The 20740-nt window shown below is 47.4% G+C and overlaps 1 protein-coding gene across 1 annotated transcript in view; it reads left to right on the top strand.

Annotated features, from left to right (window-relative positions):
• The window catches only part of insra (insulin receptor a), a 158128-nt gene that overhangs the window by 108855 nt on the left and 28533 nt on the right, over nt 1–20740 (top strand). Inside the window, exons 5-10 of the mRNA XM_045205955.1 lie at nt 5050–5189; nt 5657–5801; nt 8638–8852; nt 9078–9204; nt 13135–13250; nt 15427–15558. Of these exons, the coding sequence (XP_045061890.1) occupies nt 5050–5189; nt 5657–5801; nt 8638–8852; nt 9078–9204; nt 13135–13250; nt 15427–15558 (875 nt within the window). The remainder of the gene's footprint in view (nt 1–5049; nt 5190–5656; nt 5802–8637; nt 8853–9077; nt 9205–13134; nt 13251–15426; nt 15559–20740) is intronic.

The following is a 20740-nucleotide window of genomic DNA, read 5'->3' as shown; positions in this document are numbered from 1 at the left end:
ACAGAAACCTTTATTTGCAATTACAGAGATCATACGTTTCCTGTAGGTCGTGACCAGGTTTGCACACACTGCAGCAGGGATTTTGGCCCACTCCTCCATACAGACCTTCTCCAGATCCTTCAGGTTTCAGGGCTGTCGCTGGGCAATACGGACTTTCAGCTCCCTCCAAAGATTTTCTATTGGGTTCAGGTCTGGAGACTGGCTAGGCCACTCCAGGACCTTGAGATGCTTCTTACGGAGCCACTCCTTAGATGCCCTGGCTGTGTGTTTCGGGTCGTTGTCATGCTGGAAGACCCAGCCACGACCCATCTTCAATGCTCTTACTGAGGGAAGGAGGTTGTTGGCCAAGATCTCGCGATACATGGCCCCATCCATCCTCCCCTCAATACAGTGCAGTCGTCCTGTCCCCTTTGCAGAAAAGCATCCCCAAAGAATGATGTTTCCACCTCCATGCTTCACGGTTGGGATGGTGTTCTTGGGATTGTACTCATCCTTCTTCTTCCTCCAAACATGGCGAGTGGAGTTTAGACCAAAAAGCTCTATTTTTGTCTCATCAGACCACATTACCTTCTCCCATTCCTCCTCTGGATCATCCAGATGGTCATTGGCAAACTTCAGACAGGCCTGGACATGCGCTGGCTTGAGCAGGGGGACCTTCGTGCTCTGAGGGCGTAGTGTGTTACTAATGGTTTTCTTTGAGACTGTGGTCCCAGCTCTCTTCAGGTCATTGACCAGGTCCTGCCGTGTAGTTCTGGGCTGATCCCTCACCTTCCTCATGATCATTGATGCCCCACGAGGTGAGATCTTGCATGGAGCCCCAGACCGAGGGTGATTGACCGTCATCTTGAACTTCTTCCATTTTCTAATAATTGCACCAACAGTTGTTGCCTTCTCACCAAGCTGCTTGCCTATTGTCCTGTAGCCCATCCCAGCCTTGTGCAGGTCTACAATTTTATCCCTGATGTCCTTACACAGCTCTCTGGTCTTGGCCATTGTGGAGAGGTTGGAGTCTGTTTGATTGAGTGTGTGGACAGGTGTCTTTTATACAGGTAACGAGTTCAAATAGGTGCAGTTAATACAGGTAATGAGTGGAGAACAGGAGGGCTTCTTAAAGTAAAACTAACAGGTCTGTGAGAGCCGGAATTCTTACTGGTTGGTAGGTGATCAAATACTTATGTCATGCAATAAAATGCAAATTAATTACTTAAAAATCATATAATGTGATTTTCTGGATTTTTGTTTTAGATTCCGTCTCTCACAGTTGAAGTGTACCTATGATAAAAAATTACAGACCTCTACATGCTTTGTAAGTAGGAAAACCTGCAAAATCGGCAGTGTATCAAATACTTGTTCTCCCCACTGTATAGTTATTTGTCTCTCTCTCTCTCTCTCTCTTTCTCTTTCTCTTTCTCTCGTTAGTGCATCCCTTCATACAATGTCCAAGACTGATAGGGATGTTGACCCTGCTAACCAGCTGGTTTTCGGCCTTGGGTGAGGTTCTCTCTTCCGGGGTGTTCATCCTAGTACCGAAGTGCAGTTTCAGGCACAGGGGTGTGGTAGTCCTGCTAAACTTTCTGTCAGGAGAAGCCAAGCTAGCCATCTGGATGTCCAGAAAGAACTGTATACAGGGACAGGGGTCTGTGGATGTGGTGGGCATGCTCAAGGGGTTAGTGGCAGCAAGACTGAAGGTGGAGTTTTCCTACCACAGTTCGGTGGGGAACCTTTTCATCCATACATGGGGCCTTCAGGGGCCGTTGTGCTCCGTTGACGATGAGGGGAATTTTTTAAGATTAAGATCAGATTAAGCTCTTTCTCCTCTCTCTCTCTCTCTCTCTCTCTCTCTCTCTCTTTCTCTCTCTCTCTTTCTCTGTCTTTCTCGCTCTATTTCTCTCTCTTTTCGCTCTCTCTTTATCTCTCTCTCTCTCTCTCTCTCTCTCTCTCTCTCTCTCTTTGTCTTTCTCGCTCTATTTCTCTCTTTCTCTCTCTATCTCTCTTTCTCTCTCTCTTTCTTTTTCTTTTTCTCTTTCTCTCTCTCTCTCTCGCTCTCTTTCTTCTTTCTCGCTCTCTTTATCTCTCTCTCTCTTTCGCTCTCTTTCTCCTTTCGCGCTCTCTTTATCTCTCTCGCTCTCTCTCTCTCTCTACTGCTCAGTTTTACATAATAAGTAGTTGTAACCCATCCCACCTGCCTACTATATTGTCCCTTAGTTAATTGGAACATTAAAGATTGACTGGGTGGTCCTGTAGATGAAGAACTATCATTATTGAATGCTTCCCAAATGCCACCCTATTCCCTATTTAGTGCTCTACTTTTCACCAGGGCCCATTGGGACTATAGTGCACTATATAGGGAATAGGGTGCCATTTGCCAGTAGTTACTGGGGTCATTTGCTGGTGCTACAACACCTGTTGCTCCATCCGACGCCACATACTTCACTCCTCACCCAATTAGCCTTAGCAAATCACACACACCTACGCGTTGTCATGGAAACGTGCTCGCTATAGCTCCAGGGAGAAACACACACTGAACCCAACAGCAAAGGTCGGAAGACAAGAAAACTGTCGCCTTGACAACACCTTCATCGGAGAGAAAAAAAGCCAAACGATTCATTGGCGAGACGGCGGTTCTTTATTTGGCAGCTATGAAACAATGCTGCATTCCTCCTTTCTCTTCTTCGATGGTGCTGCTAAAGAGCACGCTAGGTTCAGTGTGTGTATTGTGTGTGTGTGTGTATTGTGTGTGTATTGTGTGTGTGTGTGGTCACTACACGTGTACTTATTTTGTCACCTCTCAAACCAGTCATCATAAAAACAACTTTGACATGTGGTGAAGCGAGGACAATGGCCCAGAGCTCACCGAGTCAACAAGACACCATTGTCTAAGCCAGCTATAATCCTGTCACATTGAAACCTTCACAAAGCTTTGTCTCTGTGCTCTGTAGCGTGTAAATACTCTAAGATGGTTGCTTTGGTTCTTTGTGTGTGAAGGTTGAAGGGCATCATACCTCTCTTATTTTTTGATTAACCTTTATTTTGACAGGGAGTCATGCTGAGACCAAGGTCTCTTTTTTTGATTAACTCCTTTGTGAGGTGATGGAATAGTAATCTCTCACTTTCTCTCGCTCTCTCTGAAAGTTGAAGGGTAGATGAGGGCCTCATAGCTCTTATGAAAGATTGTACGCCTTCTTCCTTCACCTCATTGTGAGGCTATAGGTTAGCTGGGCAATACGCTTCTCAGGTGTGTGTGTCATTATTTCTGTGAACGTTTCCACCTCCTGGGGGGGTTTGGCCCTAGGACTGAGTTTGGGGAATCCTGCGCTGGACCCTGTGAGAGTAGTAGTTGACGTGTGTGTGTTTGAACACTAGACCAGGGATCATCAACTAGATTCAGCCGGGGCCGATGTTCTTCTTGAGTGGATGGTCAGGGCTCCGGGAACATAAATTACAAATCTTTTGTAGACTGCAAATTGACCGCAAGAAGCACAAACAGATATAATTGTTACGAACCCCGTGGCTTTAAACGTCTAGGGTGGACGGACAAGAGACCCGTAACATAATTCATGCAAATTAGAATCGTGACATGGAACAGTGAGAACAAAAACTACACGACAACCATTAACTACCGTCAAACATAAAACGTTTATTTTTGAACACACGGTAAAGGTTTGGGAAAAAGGGCTGAGCAGGACCCAAGAAATGAAACAATAGTGTAAAAAACCCCTAAACTGATCTTGCCTGCCTCAAGAACCGCTAAGCTACTGCTAATCATACAAAAATACAGTGGGTGGCCCGCTCAGGTCTAACTAGTGTTTTTAGACAATTTTCTTCCTACGGGTAATGTATGCCCAAGGGCAACTTGCTTAAATTTCCCTTTTCCCAGAAACACACAAAGTTACCAAACAGAGTAACCAGCAAATGAGTGAGTACACAAAACACCACAGTATCCATACTCACATACGGAAATAGTCTCTACAAAGTTACCAAACAGAGTAACCAGCAAATGAGTGAAAACACAGGACACCACAGTATCCATACTCACATACAGAAATAGTCTCTAACAAATACACACAACTGACCGGCTTTTAAACAATGGGATGTGTGATTGACAAACCAGAAACAGGTGGTGCAATGCAGAGGAATGTCCACTGATTGGTCCACCTCAGCAATCAGCAACCAACAACCACCAATCAGGAACATACAGGACACCTGTGATTAGGGCAGAAGGAGAGGAAAAACACAAAAAGACACAGGGTACCTGTATCCGTAACAATAATATTTGACTAAAACATACATTTCAAAACTTGCTTACATTTGTACACTATCACTGAGTGTACAAAATATTAGGAACACCTTCCTAATATTGAGTTGCACCCTCTTTTGCCCTCAGAACAGCTTCAGTTTGTCAGGGCATGGACTCTACGAGGTGTCGAAAGCGTGCCACAGGGAAGCTGGCCCATGTTGACTCCAATGCTTCCCACAGTTGTGTCAAGTTGGCTGGATGTCCTTTGGGTGGTGGACTGTTCCTGATACACACGGGAAACTGTTGAGTGTGAAAAACCCAGCAGCGTTGCAGTTCTTGACACACTCAAACCTACTACCTTACCCTGTTCAAAGGCACTTACATTTTTTGTCTTGCCCATTCACCCTCTGAATAGCACACATACACAATCCATGTCTCAAGGCTTAAAGATCCTTATTTAACCGGTCTCCTCCCCTTCATCTACACTGATTTGAAGTGGATTTAATAAGTGACATCAATAAGGGATCATAGCTTTCACCTGGTTAGTCTATGTCATGGAAAGAGCAGGCGTTCCTAATGTTTTGTACAATCTCTCTATGATGCGTAGGAATACTCTGGAACAGATTTCCAAAACGAAAATCACTTTGAGCTGATTTGCTGCTGTTTCTACAGTCTTTATGTCCACCATTTTATTTTTGCAATAATTTTTTTGCTCAAATCACCCACAGGCCGCCATTTTGTGGAACCATGCCCTATATCCTATGAGGGTGTGTTATCTGATGTTTGTGCGCTCCCCCCCTCTCCTCCTGCAGGTTGGTCTGTACTCCATGTGCTGGGCTGTGTCCTAAGGTGTGTATGGGCCTGAAGATGGTGGACTCTGTGACAGCAGCACAGGCTATGAGAGGATGCACCGTCCTCAACGGCAGCATGGACATCAACCTTAGAGGAGGAAGTGAGTATTAGGGGCTCATGTCCAACTTTCTGCTGTGTGTGTGTGTGTGTGTGTGTGTGTGTGTGTGACTTGTTTAGCTATACTTGTGGGGACCAGAAGTCCCGACAACAATAGTAGACCAACAGAAATTTGACCAACTGGTGAAATTTTGTTAGTCCCCACAAGGTCAAATGCTATTTCTAGGGGGTTTAGTGTTAAGGTTACAATTAGTGTTAGGGTTAGAATTAGGTTTAGGGTTAGGAGATAGGGCTAGTTTTAGGGTTAGAGTTAGGAGCTAGGTTTAGGGTTAGGGTTAAGGTTAGGTTTTTGGGTTAAGGTTAGAGTACGGGTTAGGGTTAGGGGTTAGGGAAAATAGGATTTTGAATGGGACTGAATTGTATGTCCCCACAAGGTTAGCTGCGCAAGACTGTGTGTGTGTGTGCGCGCTTCCAAAGTGACGTCTAAGTTAATGATGAGTGTGTGTATAGATAACATAGCAGCAGAGCTGGAGGCTAACCTTGGTCAACTGGAGGAGATTACAGGCTTCCTGAAGGTCCGGCGTTCCTACGCCCTCGTCTCGCTCTCTTTCCTCCGCAACCTACGGGTCATCAGAGGGGACACACTGATGGACGGGTAAGTTTACTTTCCTTCTCTTCCTGACCCTACTGTTCACAACCTCTTCCTTATTCTGCTCCTCTTCCTCCACCTCCTCTTCTTCTTCCACCTCTTCCTCTTCTTCCTCCACCTCCTCCTCCTGTTCTTCCTCCTCTTCTTCCTCCACCTCCTCCTCCTGTTCTTCCTCCACCTCCTCCTCTTCTTCCTCCACCTCCTCCTCCTGTTCTTCCTCCACCTCTTCCTCTTCTTCCTCCACCTCTTCCTCTTCTTCCTCCACCTCCTCCTCCTGTTCTTCCTCCACCTCCTCCTCCTCTTCTTCCTCCACCTCCTCCTCCTCTTCTTCCTCCACATCCTCCTCCGCTTCTTACATTTACGTCATTTAGCAGACGCTCTTATCCAGAGCGACTTACAAATTGGTGCATTCACCTTATAGCCAGTGGGATAACCACTTTACAATATTTTTTTATTTTTTTGGGGTGGGGTAAGGGGGGGTAGAAGGATTACTTTATCCTATCCCAGGTATTCCTTAAAGAGGTGGGGTTTCAAGTGTCTCCGGAAGGTGGTGAGTGACTCCGCTGTCCTGGTGTCGTGAGGGAGCTTGTTCCACCATTGGGGTGCCAGAGCAGCGAACAGTTTTGACTGGGCTGAGCGGAAACTGTGCTTCCGCAGAGGTAGGGGGGCCAGCAGGCCAGAGGTGGATGAACGCAATGCCCTCGTTTGGGTGTAGGGACAGATCAGAGCCTGAAGGTACGGAGGTGCCGTTCCCCTCACAGCTCCGTAGGCAAGCACCATGGTCTTGTAGCAGATGCGAGCTTCAACTGGAAGCCAGTGGAGTGTGCGGAGGAGCGGGGTGACGTGAGAGAACTTGGGAAGGTTGAACACCAGACGGGCTGCGGCATTCTGGATGAGTTGTAGGGGTTTAATGGCACAGGCAGGGAGCCCAGCCAACAGCGAGTTGCAGTAATCCAGACGGGAGATGACAAGTGCCTGGATTAGGACCTGTGCCGCTTTCTGTGTAAGGCAGGGTCGTACTCTCCGAATGTTGTAGAGCATGAACCTACAGGATCGGGTCACCGCCTTGATGTTAGCGGAGAACGACAGGGTGTTGTCCAGGGTCACGCCAAGGCTCTTCGCACTCTGGGAGGAGGACACAACGGAGTTGTCAACCATGATGGCGAGATCATGGAGCGGGCAGTCCTTCCCCGGGAGGAAGAGCAGCTCCGTCTTGCCGAGGTTCAGCTTGGGATGGTGATCCGTCATCCACACTGATATGTCTGCCAGACATGCAGAGATGCGATTCGCCACCTGGTTATCAGAAGGGGGAAAGGAGAAGATTAGTAGATAGTGTCGTCTGCGTAGCAATGATAGGAGAGGCCATGTGAGGATATGACAGAGCCAAGTGACTTGGTGTATAGCGAGAATAGGAGAGGGCCTAAAACTGAGCCCTGGGGGACACTAGTGGTGAGAGCACGCGGTGCGGAGACAGATTCTCGCCACGCCACTTGGTAGGAGCGACCGGTCAGGTAGGACGCAATCCAAGAGTGAGCCGCGCCGGAGATGCCCAGCTCGGAGAGGGTGGAGAGGAGGATCTGATGGTTCACAGTATCAAAGGCAGCAGACAGGTCTAGAAGGACAAGAGCAGAGGAGAGAGAGTTAGCTTTAGCAGTGTGGAGAGCCTCCGTGACACAGAGAAGAGCAGTCTCAGTTGAATGACCAGTCTTGAAACCTGACTGGTTTGGATCAAGAAGGTCATTCTGAGAGAGATAGCAAGAGAGTTGGCTAATGATGGCACGCTCAAGAGTTTTGGAGAGAAAAGAAAGAAGGGATACTGGTCTGTAGTTGTTGACATCAGAGGGATCGAGTGTTGGTTTTTTGAGAAGGGGTGCAACTCTCGCTCTCTTGAAGACGGAAGGGACATAGCCAGCGGTCAAGGATGAGTTGATGAGCGAGGTGAGGTAAGGGAGAAGGTCACCGGAGATGGTCTGGAGAAGAGAGGAGGGGATAGGGTCAAGCGGGCAGGTTGTTGGGCGGCCGGCCGTCACAAGTCGCAATATTTTATCTGGAGAGAGGGGAGAAAGAAGTCAAAGCATAGGGTAGGGCAGTGTGAGCAGGACCAGCAGTGTCATTTGACTTAACAAACGAGGATCCGATGTCGTCAACCTTCTTTTCAAAATGGTTGACGAAGTCATCCACAGGGGGAGGAGGATTCAGCAGGGAGGAGAAGGTGGCAAAGAGCTTCCTAGGGTTAGAGGCAGATGCTTGGAATTTAGTCTCCGTTGGTCACCTCCTCCTCTTCTTCCTCCACCTCCTCCTCCTCCTCTTCTTCCACCACCTCCTCCTCTTTTCCTCTACCTCCTCCTCCTCTTCTTCCTTCTCCTCCTCTTTTCCTCTACCTCCTCCTCCTCTTCTTCCTCCACCTCCTCCTCTTCTTCCTCTACCTCCTCCTCCTCTTCTTCCTCCACCTCCTCCTCTTCTTCCTCTACCTCCTCCTCCTCTTCTTCCTCCACCTCCTCCTCTTCTTCCTCTACCTCCTCCTCCTCTTCTTCCTCCACCTCCTCCTCTTCTTCCTCTACCTCTTCCTCTTCTTCCTCCACCTCTTCTTCTTCCTCCTCCTCTTCTTCCTCCACCACCACCTCCTCTTCTTCCACCACCTCTTCTTCTTCCTCCACCTCCTCCTCTTCTTCCTCTTCTTTCTCCACCTCTTCTTCTTCTTCCTCCTCCTCCTCTTCTTCCTCCACCACCTCCTCCTCTACTTCTTCCTCCACCTCCTCCACTTCTTCCTCCGCCTCCTTATATTCTAAACTATATATGTCAATAAAACAAAATCAATATAATGTGTGTGTTGCTTCCCCAGGGGCTACTCGTTCTACGCACATGACAACCAGAACCTGCGTCAGCTGTGGGACTGGACCCAACACAACCTGAGCATCCTGCAGGGGCGCATGTTCTTTCAACTCAACGCTAAGCTCTGCATGTCAGAGATACGCAAGATGGAGGAGGTGACTGGCACCAGGGACAGGCATACCAAGAACAACATTGTATCTAAGACCAACGGAGACCAGGCCTCCTGTAAGAACCATACAGTCTGAGTACACACACACACACACACACATGCCCACACGCCAACACACACACACACACACACACACACACACACACATGCCCACACACACACACACACACACACACAACCACACACATCTGTGGTGTTTCACAGACCTAGGACAGTGTAGTATTGACCATATCCTCTGATAGTGACCGTGTGTGTGTCTCGGTGGTGTGTGTCTCTCTCAGGTGAGAACCAGGAGTTAAGGTTCAGCCAGGTGCGTGCCACACATGATAAGATCATGATCAAATGGGAACCGTTCTGGCCTCCTGACTTCAGAGACCTGCTTGGCTTCATGGTCTTCTACAAGGAAGCGTAAGTACAGCTGTCTGTCTGTCTGTCTGTCTGTCTGCCTGTCTGTATTGGACATGACTGTGCTGTCTGAAGTAATTCTTCAGAACTAGGGCTGTGGCGGTCACGAAATTTCGTCAGTCAGTAATTGTCAAGCAAATAACTGTCGGTCTCACGGTAATTGACCGTTAATTAACATAAACACATTTAGCATCTCCTGGCTTCCACACATAGCCTACAAGCCACTGATGCAGACCTTTGGAACGTCTAATATAGCCTACACCTTCACAATAAATCCATTATTATATTTTAGACAGGTGTACAGAAACATGATATGAAGAAAACGTAGTCTATTGTGCCCTCCCGGGTGGTGCAGCGGTCTAAGGCACTGCATCGCAGGACTGGAGGCGTCACTACAGACCCGGGTTCGATCCCAGGCTGTGTCGCAGCTGGCCGCGACCGGGAGACCCATGAGGCGGTGCACAATTGGCCCAGCGTCGTCCGGGTTAGGGGAGGGTTTACCCGCCGGGATTTCCTTGTCCCATCGCGCTCTAGCGACTCCTTGTCGTCCTTATGTTAGGTCCTGATCTGGCTATGCCATATGGCTATTCCATTTAGCAGACAAGATTTGCTTAGAATTCCGTGGCATTATTTTATAGTATGAAGAACACAGTTGAACATAGCTGAATAAAATAGAATGGATATTTTCTCCAAACGATTTGAGGGAGTGCTTACATGCGGCTATTCTGTGTTGAGCGGTTAACAAAGAAACAGGTACTCCTATATGCTTAATTTAGAGTTATTAATGTAACTTTAGTTGTTCTACAGATGTTGGGCTATATGTTTTGATTTTTAATACAGCTGCATGATGCAACTCTAATGATGATTTGAAAAAAGTTGCTTGAAAGGCATGAGCTCTGCTTTGTTTTTTGCGCAGGCTGTACACACTTCATCAGTCTCTCATTCACAATTTGACAAGCACTTGATAATTCCTTGAATTTCAAGGTGGCATCCCCTTTGTGTGGCCGTAATGCACCCTAAAAAAAATCTATGCCTTTTGTGGCCAGTGGCCGTTGTTCCCTTCTCCCTGAGTGCTGCGCGCTCCGAAGCACCTCTCACTCACATGGCTGTCCATCACGTGATCGGGTCTTTCTCACAGGCTACAAGTGAAGGACAGACACTTCGGGGACAGGACTGAGCGCGTCCTTCTTATCCAATTCCGAGGTGCACATTGAAGACGTTAGAAGAACTGTCCACATTTACTTTTCGTCAGCCGACTGATGAGTAGGCCTAACGAACAGCAAAAGTACTAGCCTATGTTTAATCTACTATCCCCCATAGTACAAAAGTTGACCTATTCAACAGATCAGAACGTTCAGCTTAAAATGTGATAAACTATTAGGCTATTTCTTCACATTATAAGCGCAGCAATGCGCAGCAATGCGCACACGGCAGTAGGCTATAAGTGCAAATGTTCGATTAGCTGGAAAACACCACTATCAAAAGTGACCGCAAATGCGATTATGCATGTAATGCTTTTATTATAAAGGTGCATTTTTATGGTGAGAATTATCTTCCCCAAACTTGAAACTAACACGCTGCTTATGTACACCAGTAAGGCTCTACACCCCTTGTAAAGTGGATTAATGTGCTTAATTTTAAGAAGCTATTTGGCCATTTTAGTTGTGATACAAACCTTATCAGAACATGTAGGACTATGGGCTAGGCTACATGAGGTGTGCGACTATGATTAGAAAAAGTTGCAAAAAAAGGCATCATTCACAAGTGATAATATATAGTTCACAAGTGATAGGCTAATATTGTCACCCATCAGACTATTCTTGATTTTATCTTGTCTTTACATATACTAAATAATATGTGTGTGAAATTTGTTTTGATTTAGAATGGACCATTATCATGCGCCTGTCTCGAAACAGGGGCAGCGGGGAAAAAATACATGTCATCTATGCACTTTTCATTTTCATGCCAGCCAGGTAGGCTATACTCCTGTTGTAAAGATAAGCAATGTGCTTAATATTAGGAAAGTTGATAAATAAATATAGTAAGCCTATAGAAAGCTGATGGGATCCTACTTTTTTTAATAGAGGCCATCACTCTGTTTTCTCGTGCAATTGCATAGCCTATAGAAATGTTGCGCAACACGAGCTCATGGGCTCTCATGAAGTGTTTGATTAGATTTTTGATAACATTTGCATTGATGTCAGAGTGATTAGAGGGACAATAGAGTGCTGAGTACCAGGCAGTTAGCAAGTTTGTAGCAGCATCAGAGCTTGGAGTAGCCTAATTACCGTGACTAAACGGTTACGTGGAATTTGACTGCCTTCATGACTCGTGACCGCCGGTGTGGCGGTAATACGGTCACCGCAACAGCCCTATTCAGAACAGTGTTTCCCCTAAAGTCATTTAGCAGCACCACCACACTGCTGCTAAATTATTGCCACCACCCCAAAAATGTTAGATTTTTATTTTGAGACTCGCTTTCAAGATCAGTGACACGTTCAAGATAAGTGACACGTTACACAAACAGAGCGATCAGTGGCGCAAATGAGAGCCACGACTTGCTCCTTATCGTCTCCCACAATGCATTGCCACAAATCAGAGCCATGGGCACACAGTAAGTCGAAGTTGGTTCAAGATCAGATTCTCCTCAGAGTCAGATCGTCTGAGAAACATCTAATGTAACTAGCTAGCTTGTAATCCTGGAAGTGTAGCCGCTAACCAACCCTATTAGTAGATGTATATGTGATGATATTGATATCAAGAGATCAAATTAAACTGCCCATAATGTTCAGAGAGTTTACTCCAGTATTTTCAATGGAAGAGCAAGCCAGAAGGCCGGGGAAATGTCTATTCCACCAGCCACACAGTGGAATGGACCCGAAATGCTACTAAAGTGTGACTTTGTCCTCGTGTTTCTTGGTCAGATACATATTTTTGTTCACATGCTAGGTTGTTTTTCAATGTTAGTTTGAGTTTGCTGCAACTTTCTGCTGCTAGTGAAGAGAGTTCTGAGATTTTTTTCCTCACAGACAAGGAAGTGCCCCGTTACCACGGTAATGGCAAGTCCCTTAAAAATGGCCAGCTTAACATTTTTTACTCGAATGTTAAGGGTACATTGTGATTGAGCATGGATCACTCCAAAAACCTTTTATTCATGAACTTTAAGTAATTTAAAGTTAATTCATCAATTAAATGAAATATTTTAATTGTTCTCCTAGATTTATTTGTGTGCTTCTACATTTCTACTTAGGAACACATAATGTACTCCTTGTCAGCGTAGAGCCATGAACTATGTTGATTAGTGATGTTCAGTTGTACAACTGTTTATCTGTTTGACTATTGGATCTAAATGATTTATTTACAATTATAAACTGGGTGGTTCGAACCCTGAATGCTGATTGGCTAACAGCCGTGGTATATCAGACTGTATATCACGGGTATGACAAAACATTTACTTTTACTGCTCTAATTTTGTTGGTAACCAGTTTATAATAGCAATAAGGCACCTCGGGGGTTTGTGGTATATGGCCAATATACCACGTCATGCTTAAGAACAGCCCTTAGCCGTGGTATATTGGCCATATACCACAAACCCCCTCGAGCCTTATTGCTTAAATACATTGGTTAAAAGACGCAGGTCGCAAAAATGTAACCACATTACTTCTTACTAGTAATACATTTCTTGTTTTAGAAACATTACAAAGCATGCTCATCAGTTTTTTTGGTGTAATTATGGCGAACAAAATAGCCCAATGTGACAGTTTGTCTAAGCTGTTGTATAGTGTGTGTGTATTGGTGTGTGAGTCTCACCTTTAGTGTCTCTCTCTTTCATCCCAGGCCTTACCCCAACGTGACAGTTTGTCTAAGCTGTTGTATAGTGTGTGTGTATTGGTGTGTGAGTCTCACCTTTAGTGTCTCTCTCTTTCATCCCAGGCCTTACCCCAACGTGACAGAGTTTGACGGCCAGGATGCGTGTGGTTCTAACTGGGTGATAATTGACCTGGACCCCCCAGCCCGGGCAACAGAGGGCAACCCACAACAGGAGCCAGGTAATGTTTTATTCTCTTCTGTCTTACCACTGTATTGGTAAGGATAGATACCCACACACTGTCGAAAACATGGGGGGGACAACAAGTGTTGCACTCAATAGTGGTAAGTAAGACTTTTAAGCAGGTCAACATTACCAGGACGAGCATGCGCTGACCAACTGGCAAGTGTCTTCACTGACATTTTCAATATGTCCCTGACTGAGTCTGTAATACCAACATGTTTCAAGCAGACCACCATAGTCCCTGTGCCCAAGAACACTAAGATAACCTTCCTAAATGACTACCGACCCGTAGCACTCACGTCTGTAGTCATGAAGTGCTTTGAAAGGCTGGTCATGGCTCAGATCAACACCATTATCCCAGAAACCCTAGACCCACTCCAATTTGCATACCGCCCAAACAGATCCACAGATGATGAAATCTCTATTGCACTGCCCTTTCCCACCTGGACAAGAGGAACACCTACGTGAGAATGCTATTCATTGACTACAGCTCAGCATTCAACACCATAGTGCCCTCAAAGCTCATCACTAAGCTAAGGACCCTGGGACTAAACACCTCCCTCTGCAACTGGATCCTGGACTTCCTGACGGAACGCCCCCATGTGGTAAGGGTAGGTAACAACACATCTGCCACGCTGATCCTCAACACGGGGGCCCCTCAGGGGTGCGTGCTCAGTCCCCTCCTGTACTCCCTGTTCACCCATGACTGCATGGCCAGGCACGACGCCAACACCATAATTAAGTTTGCCGACGACACAACAGTGGTAAGCCTGATCACCGACAACGATGAGACAGCCTATAGGGAGGAGGTCAGAGACCTGGCCGTGTGGTGCCAGGATAACAACCTCTCCCTCAACGTGATCAAAACAAAGGAGATGATTGTGGACTACAGGAAAAAAAAGAGGACTGAGCACGCCCCCATTCTCATCGACGGAGCTGTAGTGGAACAGGTTCAGAGCTTCAAGTTCCTTGGTGTCCACATCACTAACAAACTATCATGGTCCAAACATTTTAAATTTTTTAAATTTTAGTCATTTAAAAAAAAAAAGTCATACTGGCCCCCCGTGGGAAACGAACCCACATCCCTGCTGGCCAAACCATCCCCTACCTTGGACGACGCTGGACCAATTGTGTGCCGCCCATGGGTCTCCCGGTCGCAGCCGGCTGCGACAGAGCCTGGACTCGAACTAGGATCTCTAGTGGCACAGCTAGCACTGCGATGCAGTGCCTTAGACCACTGCGCCACTCGGGAGTCAATTGACTACACACCAAGACAGTCGTGAAGAGGGCACGACAAAGCCTATTCCCCCTCAGGAGACTGAAAAGATTTGCCATGGGTTTGCCATGGGTCCTCAGATCCTCAAAAAGTTATACAGGTGCACCATCGAGAGCATCCTGACTGGTTGCATCACCGCCTGGTATGGAAACTGCTCGGCCTCCGACCGCAAGGCACTACAGAGGGTACATCACTGGGGCCAAGCTTCCTGCCATCCAGGACCTCTATACCAGGCGGTGTCAGAGGAAGGCCCTAAAAATTGTCAAAGACTCCAGCCACCCTAGTCATAGACTGTTCTCTCTGCTACCATACGGCAAGCGGTACCGGAGCGCCAAGTCTAGGTCCAAAAGGCTTCTTAACAGCTTCTACCCCCAAGCCATAAGACTCCTGAACAGCTAATCATGGCTACCCGGACTATTTGCATTGCCACCCCACCCCCTCTTTTACGCTGCTGCTACTCTGTTTATTATCTATGCATAGTCACGTTAACGCTACCCACATGTACATATTACCTTGACTAACCGGTGCCCCCACACATTGAGTCTGTACGGGTACCCCCTGTATATAGCCTCCATACTGTTCTTTTATTTTACTGCTGCTCTTTAATTATTAGCTATTTTTATTTTTTACTTAACACTTTTTTATTTTTTTATTAAAACTGCATTGTTGGTTAAGGGCTTGTAAGTACGCATTTCACTGTAAGGTCTACACCTGTTGTATTCGGCGCATGTGGCAAATAAAATTTGATTTCATTTGATTAGTGTCCGTGCTGCAACACAACAGTGCTATTGTTCCAGGTACCCTGATTCACTGTAGTAGCATGGTAGGAACAACAAGTGTTGCACTTAATAGTGTCCGTGTTGCAACACATAGCTAACAATACTATTGTTCCTTCCAGGTACATTGATCTTGGCTCTGAAGCCCTGGACGCAGTACGCCATCATGGTCAAGACCCAGCTCTCTGCCTCTGATGAACACCAGGTCCTCGGGGCCAAGAGCCAGATCACCTACGTCAGGACAGACGCCACCAGTAAGACCTTTATCTGAGAGATGGCTTAAGGAAGCCTTGTCTGAGCCAGAACGGCCCATTGGACAGGAGCCTGTTTCATTAGCTTGAGGCAGCTTGATGTACTGTACACCCCCTGGACAGGGACGCTAGTCTATCGTAGGGCCTTCTCTCCAATCCATGTCCTTAATGCTGAGTGCCAAGCGGATAGGCAATGGGTTCCATTTTAGAGTCTTTGTAATGACTTGACCAGGGATGGAACCCCCAGTCTTCTAATCTCGAGGCCAAAGAGTTGCTTTTCTCCGGCCTTTATTCATTTATGTCTGCCCTGACTCTCTTCGGTGCTCTTAAACCCACCTTCCCCTCCCCCAAACCCCTAATCAAGCCAAAAGGTGAATGGACAATCCAATCAGTCAGTCAGCTAGCAGGTTAGGTTCTCCAGGATTGATGGTTGGATTTTACTTTATTTATTGTACCTTTATTTAACTAGGCAAGTCAGTTAAGAACCCCTGGTTGTGATAAGTGGTTTAAGAGATACAGCTGACAGTAGATTGGCTCTTGTCCTCTGCCTCAGCTTTTAGTTGTTAGTTGAGGTGTGTCAAAGCTAATGGTATGAGAACAAGGAAGAGGAAGTTGATGATGACCTAGGAGTGCTACCTGTACCTCCATGTCTCATCGTCTCTCTGTCTTGTGCCAAACGTCTGTAGTCACTAGTCACTCCAGCAGAGCTCATAAATCCTCTGTCTCCCTGCGTGTGTGTGTCTCCCTGCGTGTGTGTGTCTCCCTGCGTGTGTGTGTCTCCCTGCGTGTGTGTGTCTCCCTGCGTGTGTGTGTCTCCCTGCGGTGTGTGTCACCCTGCGTGTGTGTGTGTGTGTGTCACCCTGCGTGTGTGTGTGTGTGTGTGTCTCCCTGCGTGTGTCACCCTGCGTGTGTGTGTGTCACCCTGCGTGTGTGTGTGTCACCCTGCGTGTGTGTGTGTCTCCCTGTGTGTGTGTGTCTCCCTGCGTGTGTGTGTGTCTCCCTGTGTGTGTGTGTCTCCCTGCGTGTGTGTGTGTCTCCCTGCGTGTGTCACCCTGCGTGTGTGTGTGTCACCCTGCGTGTGTGTGTGTCACCCTGCGTGTGTGTGTGTCACCCTGCGTGTGTGTGTGTCACCCTGCGTGTGTGTGTGTCTCCCTGTGTGTGTGTGTCTCCCTGCATGTGTGTGTCACCCTGCGTGTGTGTGTGTCTCCCTGTGTGTGTGTGTGCGTCTCCCTGTGTGTGTGTGTGTGTGTGTGTGTCTCCCTGTGTGTGTGTGCGTGTGTGTGTGTCTCCCTGCACGTGTGTGTGTGTCTCCCTGCATGTGTGTGTGTGTCTCCCTGTGCCCTGCTGTGTGTGTGTGTCTCCTGTGTGTGTGTGTGTCTCCCTGTGTGTGTGTGTCTCCCTGCAGTGTGTGTGTCTCCCTGTGTGTGTGTGTGTCTCCCTTGTGTGTGTGTGTGTCTCCCTGTGTGTGTGTGTCTCCCTGTGTGTGTGTGTGTGTCTCCCTGTGTGTGTGTGTCTCCCTGCATGTGTGTGTCTCCCTGTGTGTGTGTGTGTCTCCCTGTGTGTGTGTGTGTGTGTGTGTGTCACCCTGTGTGTGTGTGTGTGTGTGTGTGTGTGTGTGTCTCCCTGTGTGTGTGTGTGTGTGTGTGTGTGTGTGTGTCTCCCTGTGTGTGTGTGCGTGTGTGTGTCTCCCTGCACGTGTGTGTGTGTCTCCCTGCACGTGTGTGTGTGTCTCCCTGCATGTGTGTGTGTGTCTCCCTGTGTGTGTGTGTGTCTCCCTGTGTGTGTGTGTGTCTCCCTGTGTGTGTGTGTCTCCCTGTGTGTGTGTGTCTCCCTGTGTGTGTGTGTGTCTCCCTGTGTGTGTGTGTGTCTCCCTGTGTGTGTGTGTGTCTCCCTGTGTGTGTGTGTGTGTGTGTGTGTGTGTGTGTGTGTGTGTCACCCTGCGTGTGTGTCTCCAGAGGACAAACTGGTTTTGGTTTCATCAACAACAACAGGTGTCTGTTGTGTCATCTCCTTCCTGATAAACCACAGCACAGTGTGTTATTACAGTGTAGCCGCATGGCATGCCGCCTCACACACCTCGCACAGCACCGGCTGGCATGATGCGTTGGCTGGCACACCACCATCAGAGCCCGGCGGGCAGGGAGGTGGCCAGGCTTGTCGAGGATGCTCTAGTTCCAGCTGAAACAGTCTTCTACTGTAGTTCTAGTTTCACCCTCCTCGTCTCTAGCCTGGTCCCGGATCTATTTCTGCTATCCTGCAAGTCCTTGTCACTCGTTGTCACGCCATGTTGGCTGGTTTCCAGGCTACCTCGTCTACCTCCTGTCAGGTTTACCCTAAATCGTTACCGCCACTCCAAAAACAATGATAAAATCCACTTCAGTCAGTGTAGATGAAGGGAAGGAGACAGGTTAAAGAAGGATTTTTATGCCTTGAGACAATTGAGACATGGATTGTGAACACTACATGAACAAAAGTATGTGGACACATGCTTGTCGAACATCTCATTCCAAAATCATGGGCATTAATATGGAGTTGGTCCTCCCTTTGCTGCTACAACAGCCTCCACTCTTCTGGGAAGGCTTTCCACTAGATGTTGGAACATTGCTGCGGGGACTTGCTTCCATTCAGCCACAAGAGCATTAGTGAGGTCGGGCACTGATGTTGGGCGATTAGGCCTGGCTCGCAGTCAGCATTCCAATTCATCCCAAAGGTATTCGATGCGGTTGAGGTCAGGGCTCTGTACAGGCCAGTCAAGTTCTTCCACACCGATCTCGACAAACCATTTCTGTATGGACCTCACTTTGTACACATGGTATTCTATAGCGTTAAGATTTCCCTTCACTGGAACAAAGGGCCCTAGCCCAAACCATGAAAAACAGCCCCAGACCATTATTCCTCGTCCTCCAAACTTTACAATTGGCACTATGGATTTAGATAATGGCGCCGGAGGAGATGGCTGCCGTTTTACGGGCTCCTAACCAATTGTGCTATTGTATGTGTTTTTTCGCAGTATTTGTAACTTATTTTGTACATAATGTTTCTGCCACCGTCTCTTATGACCGAAAATTGCTTCTGGATATCAGGACAGCGATTACACACCTCGTACTGGACGAAGATTATTTATTTAACGAGTCGGACGCAAATTATTTTCTTCAGACACCCGACAAGGCCCAAATCCCTGTCATTCGCATGAGAAAGAGACGTAGATATCGGGGACGTAGGTCGGGGTGCCTTGTAAGGATATAACGGTGAGTGGGTAATCTGCCTCTACCATCAGTCCTATTAGCCAACGTACAATCAGTGGATAGCAAAATAGACAAACTACGATCATGGACATCCTACCAACGGGACATTAAAAACTGTAATATCTTATGTTTCACTGAGTCGTGGCTGAACGACGACATGGATAACATACAGCTGGCGGGGTTTTCGGTGCATCGGCAAGATAGAACGGCTGCCTCCGGTAAGACAAGGGGTGGCGGTCTGTGTATATTTGTAAACAACAGCTGGTGCACAAAATATAATGTTAAGGAAGTCTCAAGGTTTTGCGTGCCTGAGGTAGAGTATCTCATGATAAGCTGTAGACCACACTGTTAACCAAGAGAGTTTTCATCTATATTGTTCGTAGCTGTCTATTTACCACCACAAACCGAAGCTGGCACTAAGGCCGCACTCAATGAGCTGTATAAGGCCATAAGCAAACAGGAAAATGCTCATCCAGAGGCGACGCTCCTAGTGGTCGGGGAGTTTAATGCAGGGAAACTTAAATATGTTTTACCTCATTTCTACCAGCATGTTAAATGTGCAACCAGAGGGGGAAAAAACTCTAGACCACCTTTACTTCACACACAGCAACGTGTATAAGCTCTCCCTCGCCCTCCATTTGGCAAATCTGACCATAACTCTATCCTCCTGATTCGTGCTTACAAGCAAAAACTAAAGCAGGAAGCACCTGTGACTCTGTCAATAAAGAAGTGGTCAGATGACGCAGATGCTAAGCTACAGGACTGTTTTGCTAGCACAAACTGGAATATGTTCCAGGATTCTTCCGATGGCATTGAGGAGTACACAACATCAATAAGTGAATCGATAACGTCGTCCCCACAGTGACCATACGTACCCCAACCAGAAGCCATGGATTACAGGCAACATCCGCACTGAGCTAAAGGGTAGAGCTTCCGCTTTCAAGGAGTGGGACTCTAACCCGGACGCTTATAAGAAATCCCGCTATGCCCTCCAACGAACCATCAAACAGGCAAAGCGTCAATACAGGACTAAGATTTAATCGTACTACACCGGCTCCGACGCTTGTCGGATGTGGCAGGGCTTGCAAACTATTACAGACTACAAAGGGAAGCCCAGCCGCGAGCTGCCCAGTGACACGAGCCTACCAGACGAGCTAAATTACTTATATGCTCGCTTCGAGGCAAGCAACACTGAAGCATGCAAGAGAGCATCAGCTGTTCCGGACGACTGTGTGATCACGCTCTCCGTAGCCGATGTGAGTAAGACCTTTAAACAGGTCAACATTCAAAAGGCCGCAGGGCCAGACGGATTACCAGGACGTGTACTCCGAGCATGCGCTGACCAACTGGTAAGTGTCTTCACTGACATTTTCAACCTATCCCTGACTGAGTCTGTAATACCAACATGTTTCAAGCAGACCAACATAGTCCCTGTGCCCAAGAACACTAAGGTAACCTGCCTAAATGACTACCGAGCCGTAGCACTCACGTCTGTAGTCATGACGTGCTTTGAAAGGCTGGTCATGGCTCACATCAACACCATTATCCCAGAAACCCTAGACCCACTCCAATTTGCATACCGCCCCGACAGAACCACAGATGATGTGATCTCTATTGCACTCCACACTGCCCTTTCCCACCTGGACAAAAGGAATACCTTCGTGAGAATGCTATTCATTGACTACAGCTCAGCGTTCAACACCATAGTGCCCTCAAAGCTCATCACTAAGCTAAGGACCCTGGGACTAAACACCTCCCTCTGCAACTGGATCCTGGACTTCCTGACGGGACGCCCCCATGTGGTAAGGGTAGGTAACAACACATCTGCCACGCTGATCCTCAACACGGGGGCCCCTCGGATGCGTGCTCAGTCCCCTCCTGTACTCCCTGTTCACCCATGACTTCATGACCAGGCACGACTCCAACACCATCATTAAGTT

Source organism: Coregonus clupeaformis, chromosome 21, assembly GCF_020615455.1.
Source record: "Coregonus clupeaformis isolate EN_2021a chromosome 21, ASM2061545v1, whole genome shotgun sequence".
Taxonomy (NCBI): domain Eukaryota; kingdom Metazoa; phylum Chordata; class Actinopteri; order Salmoniformes; family Salmonidae; genus Coregonus; species Coregonus clupeaformis.
The sequence above is the reverse complement of the archived record's forward strand: the minus strand, read 5'-3'. Positions and strand labels throughout refer to the sequence as shown.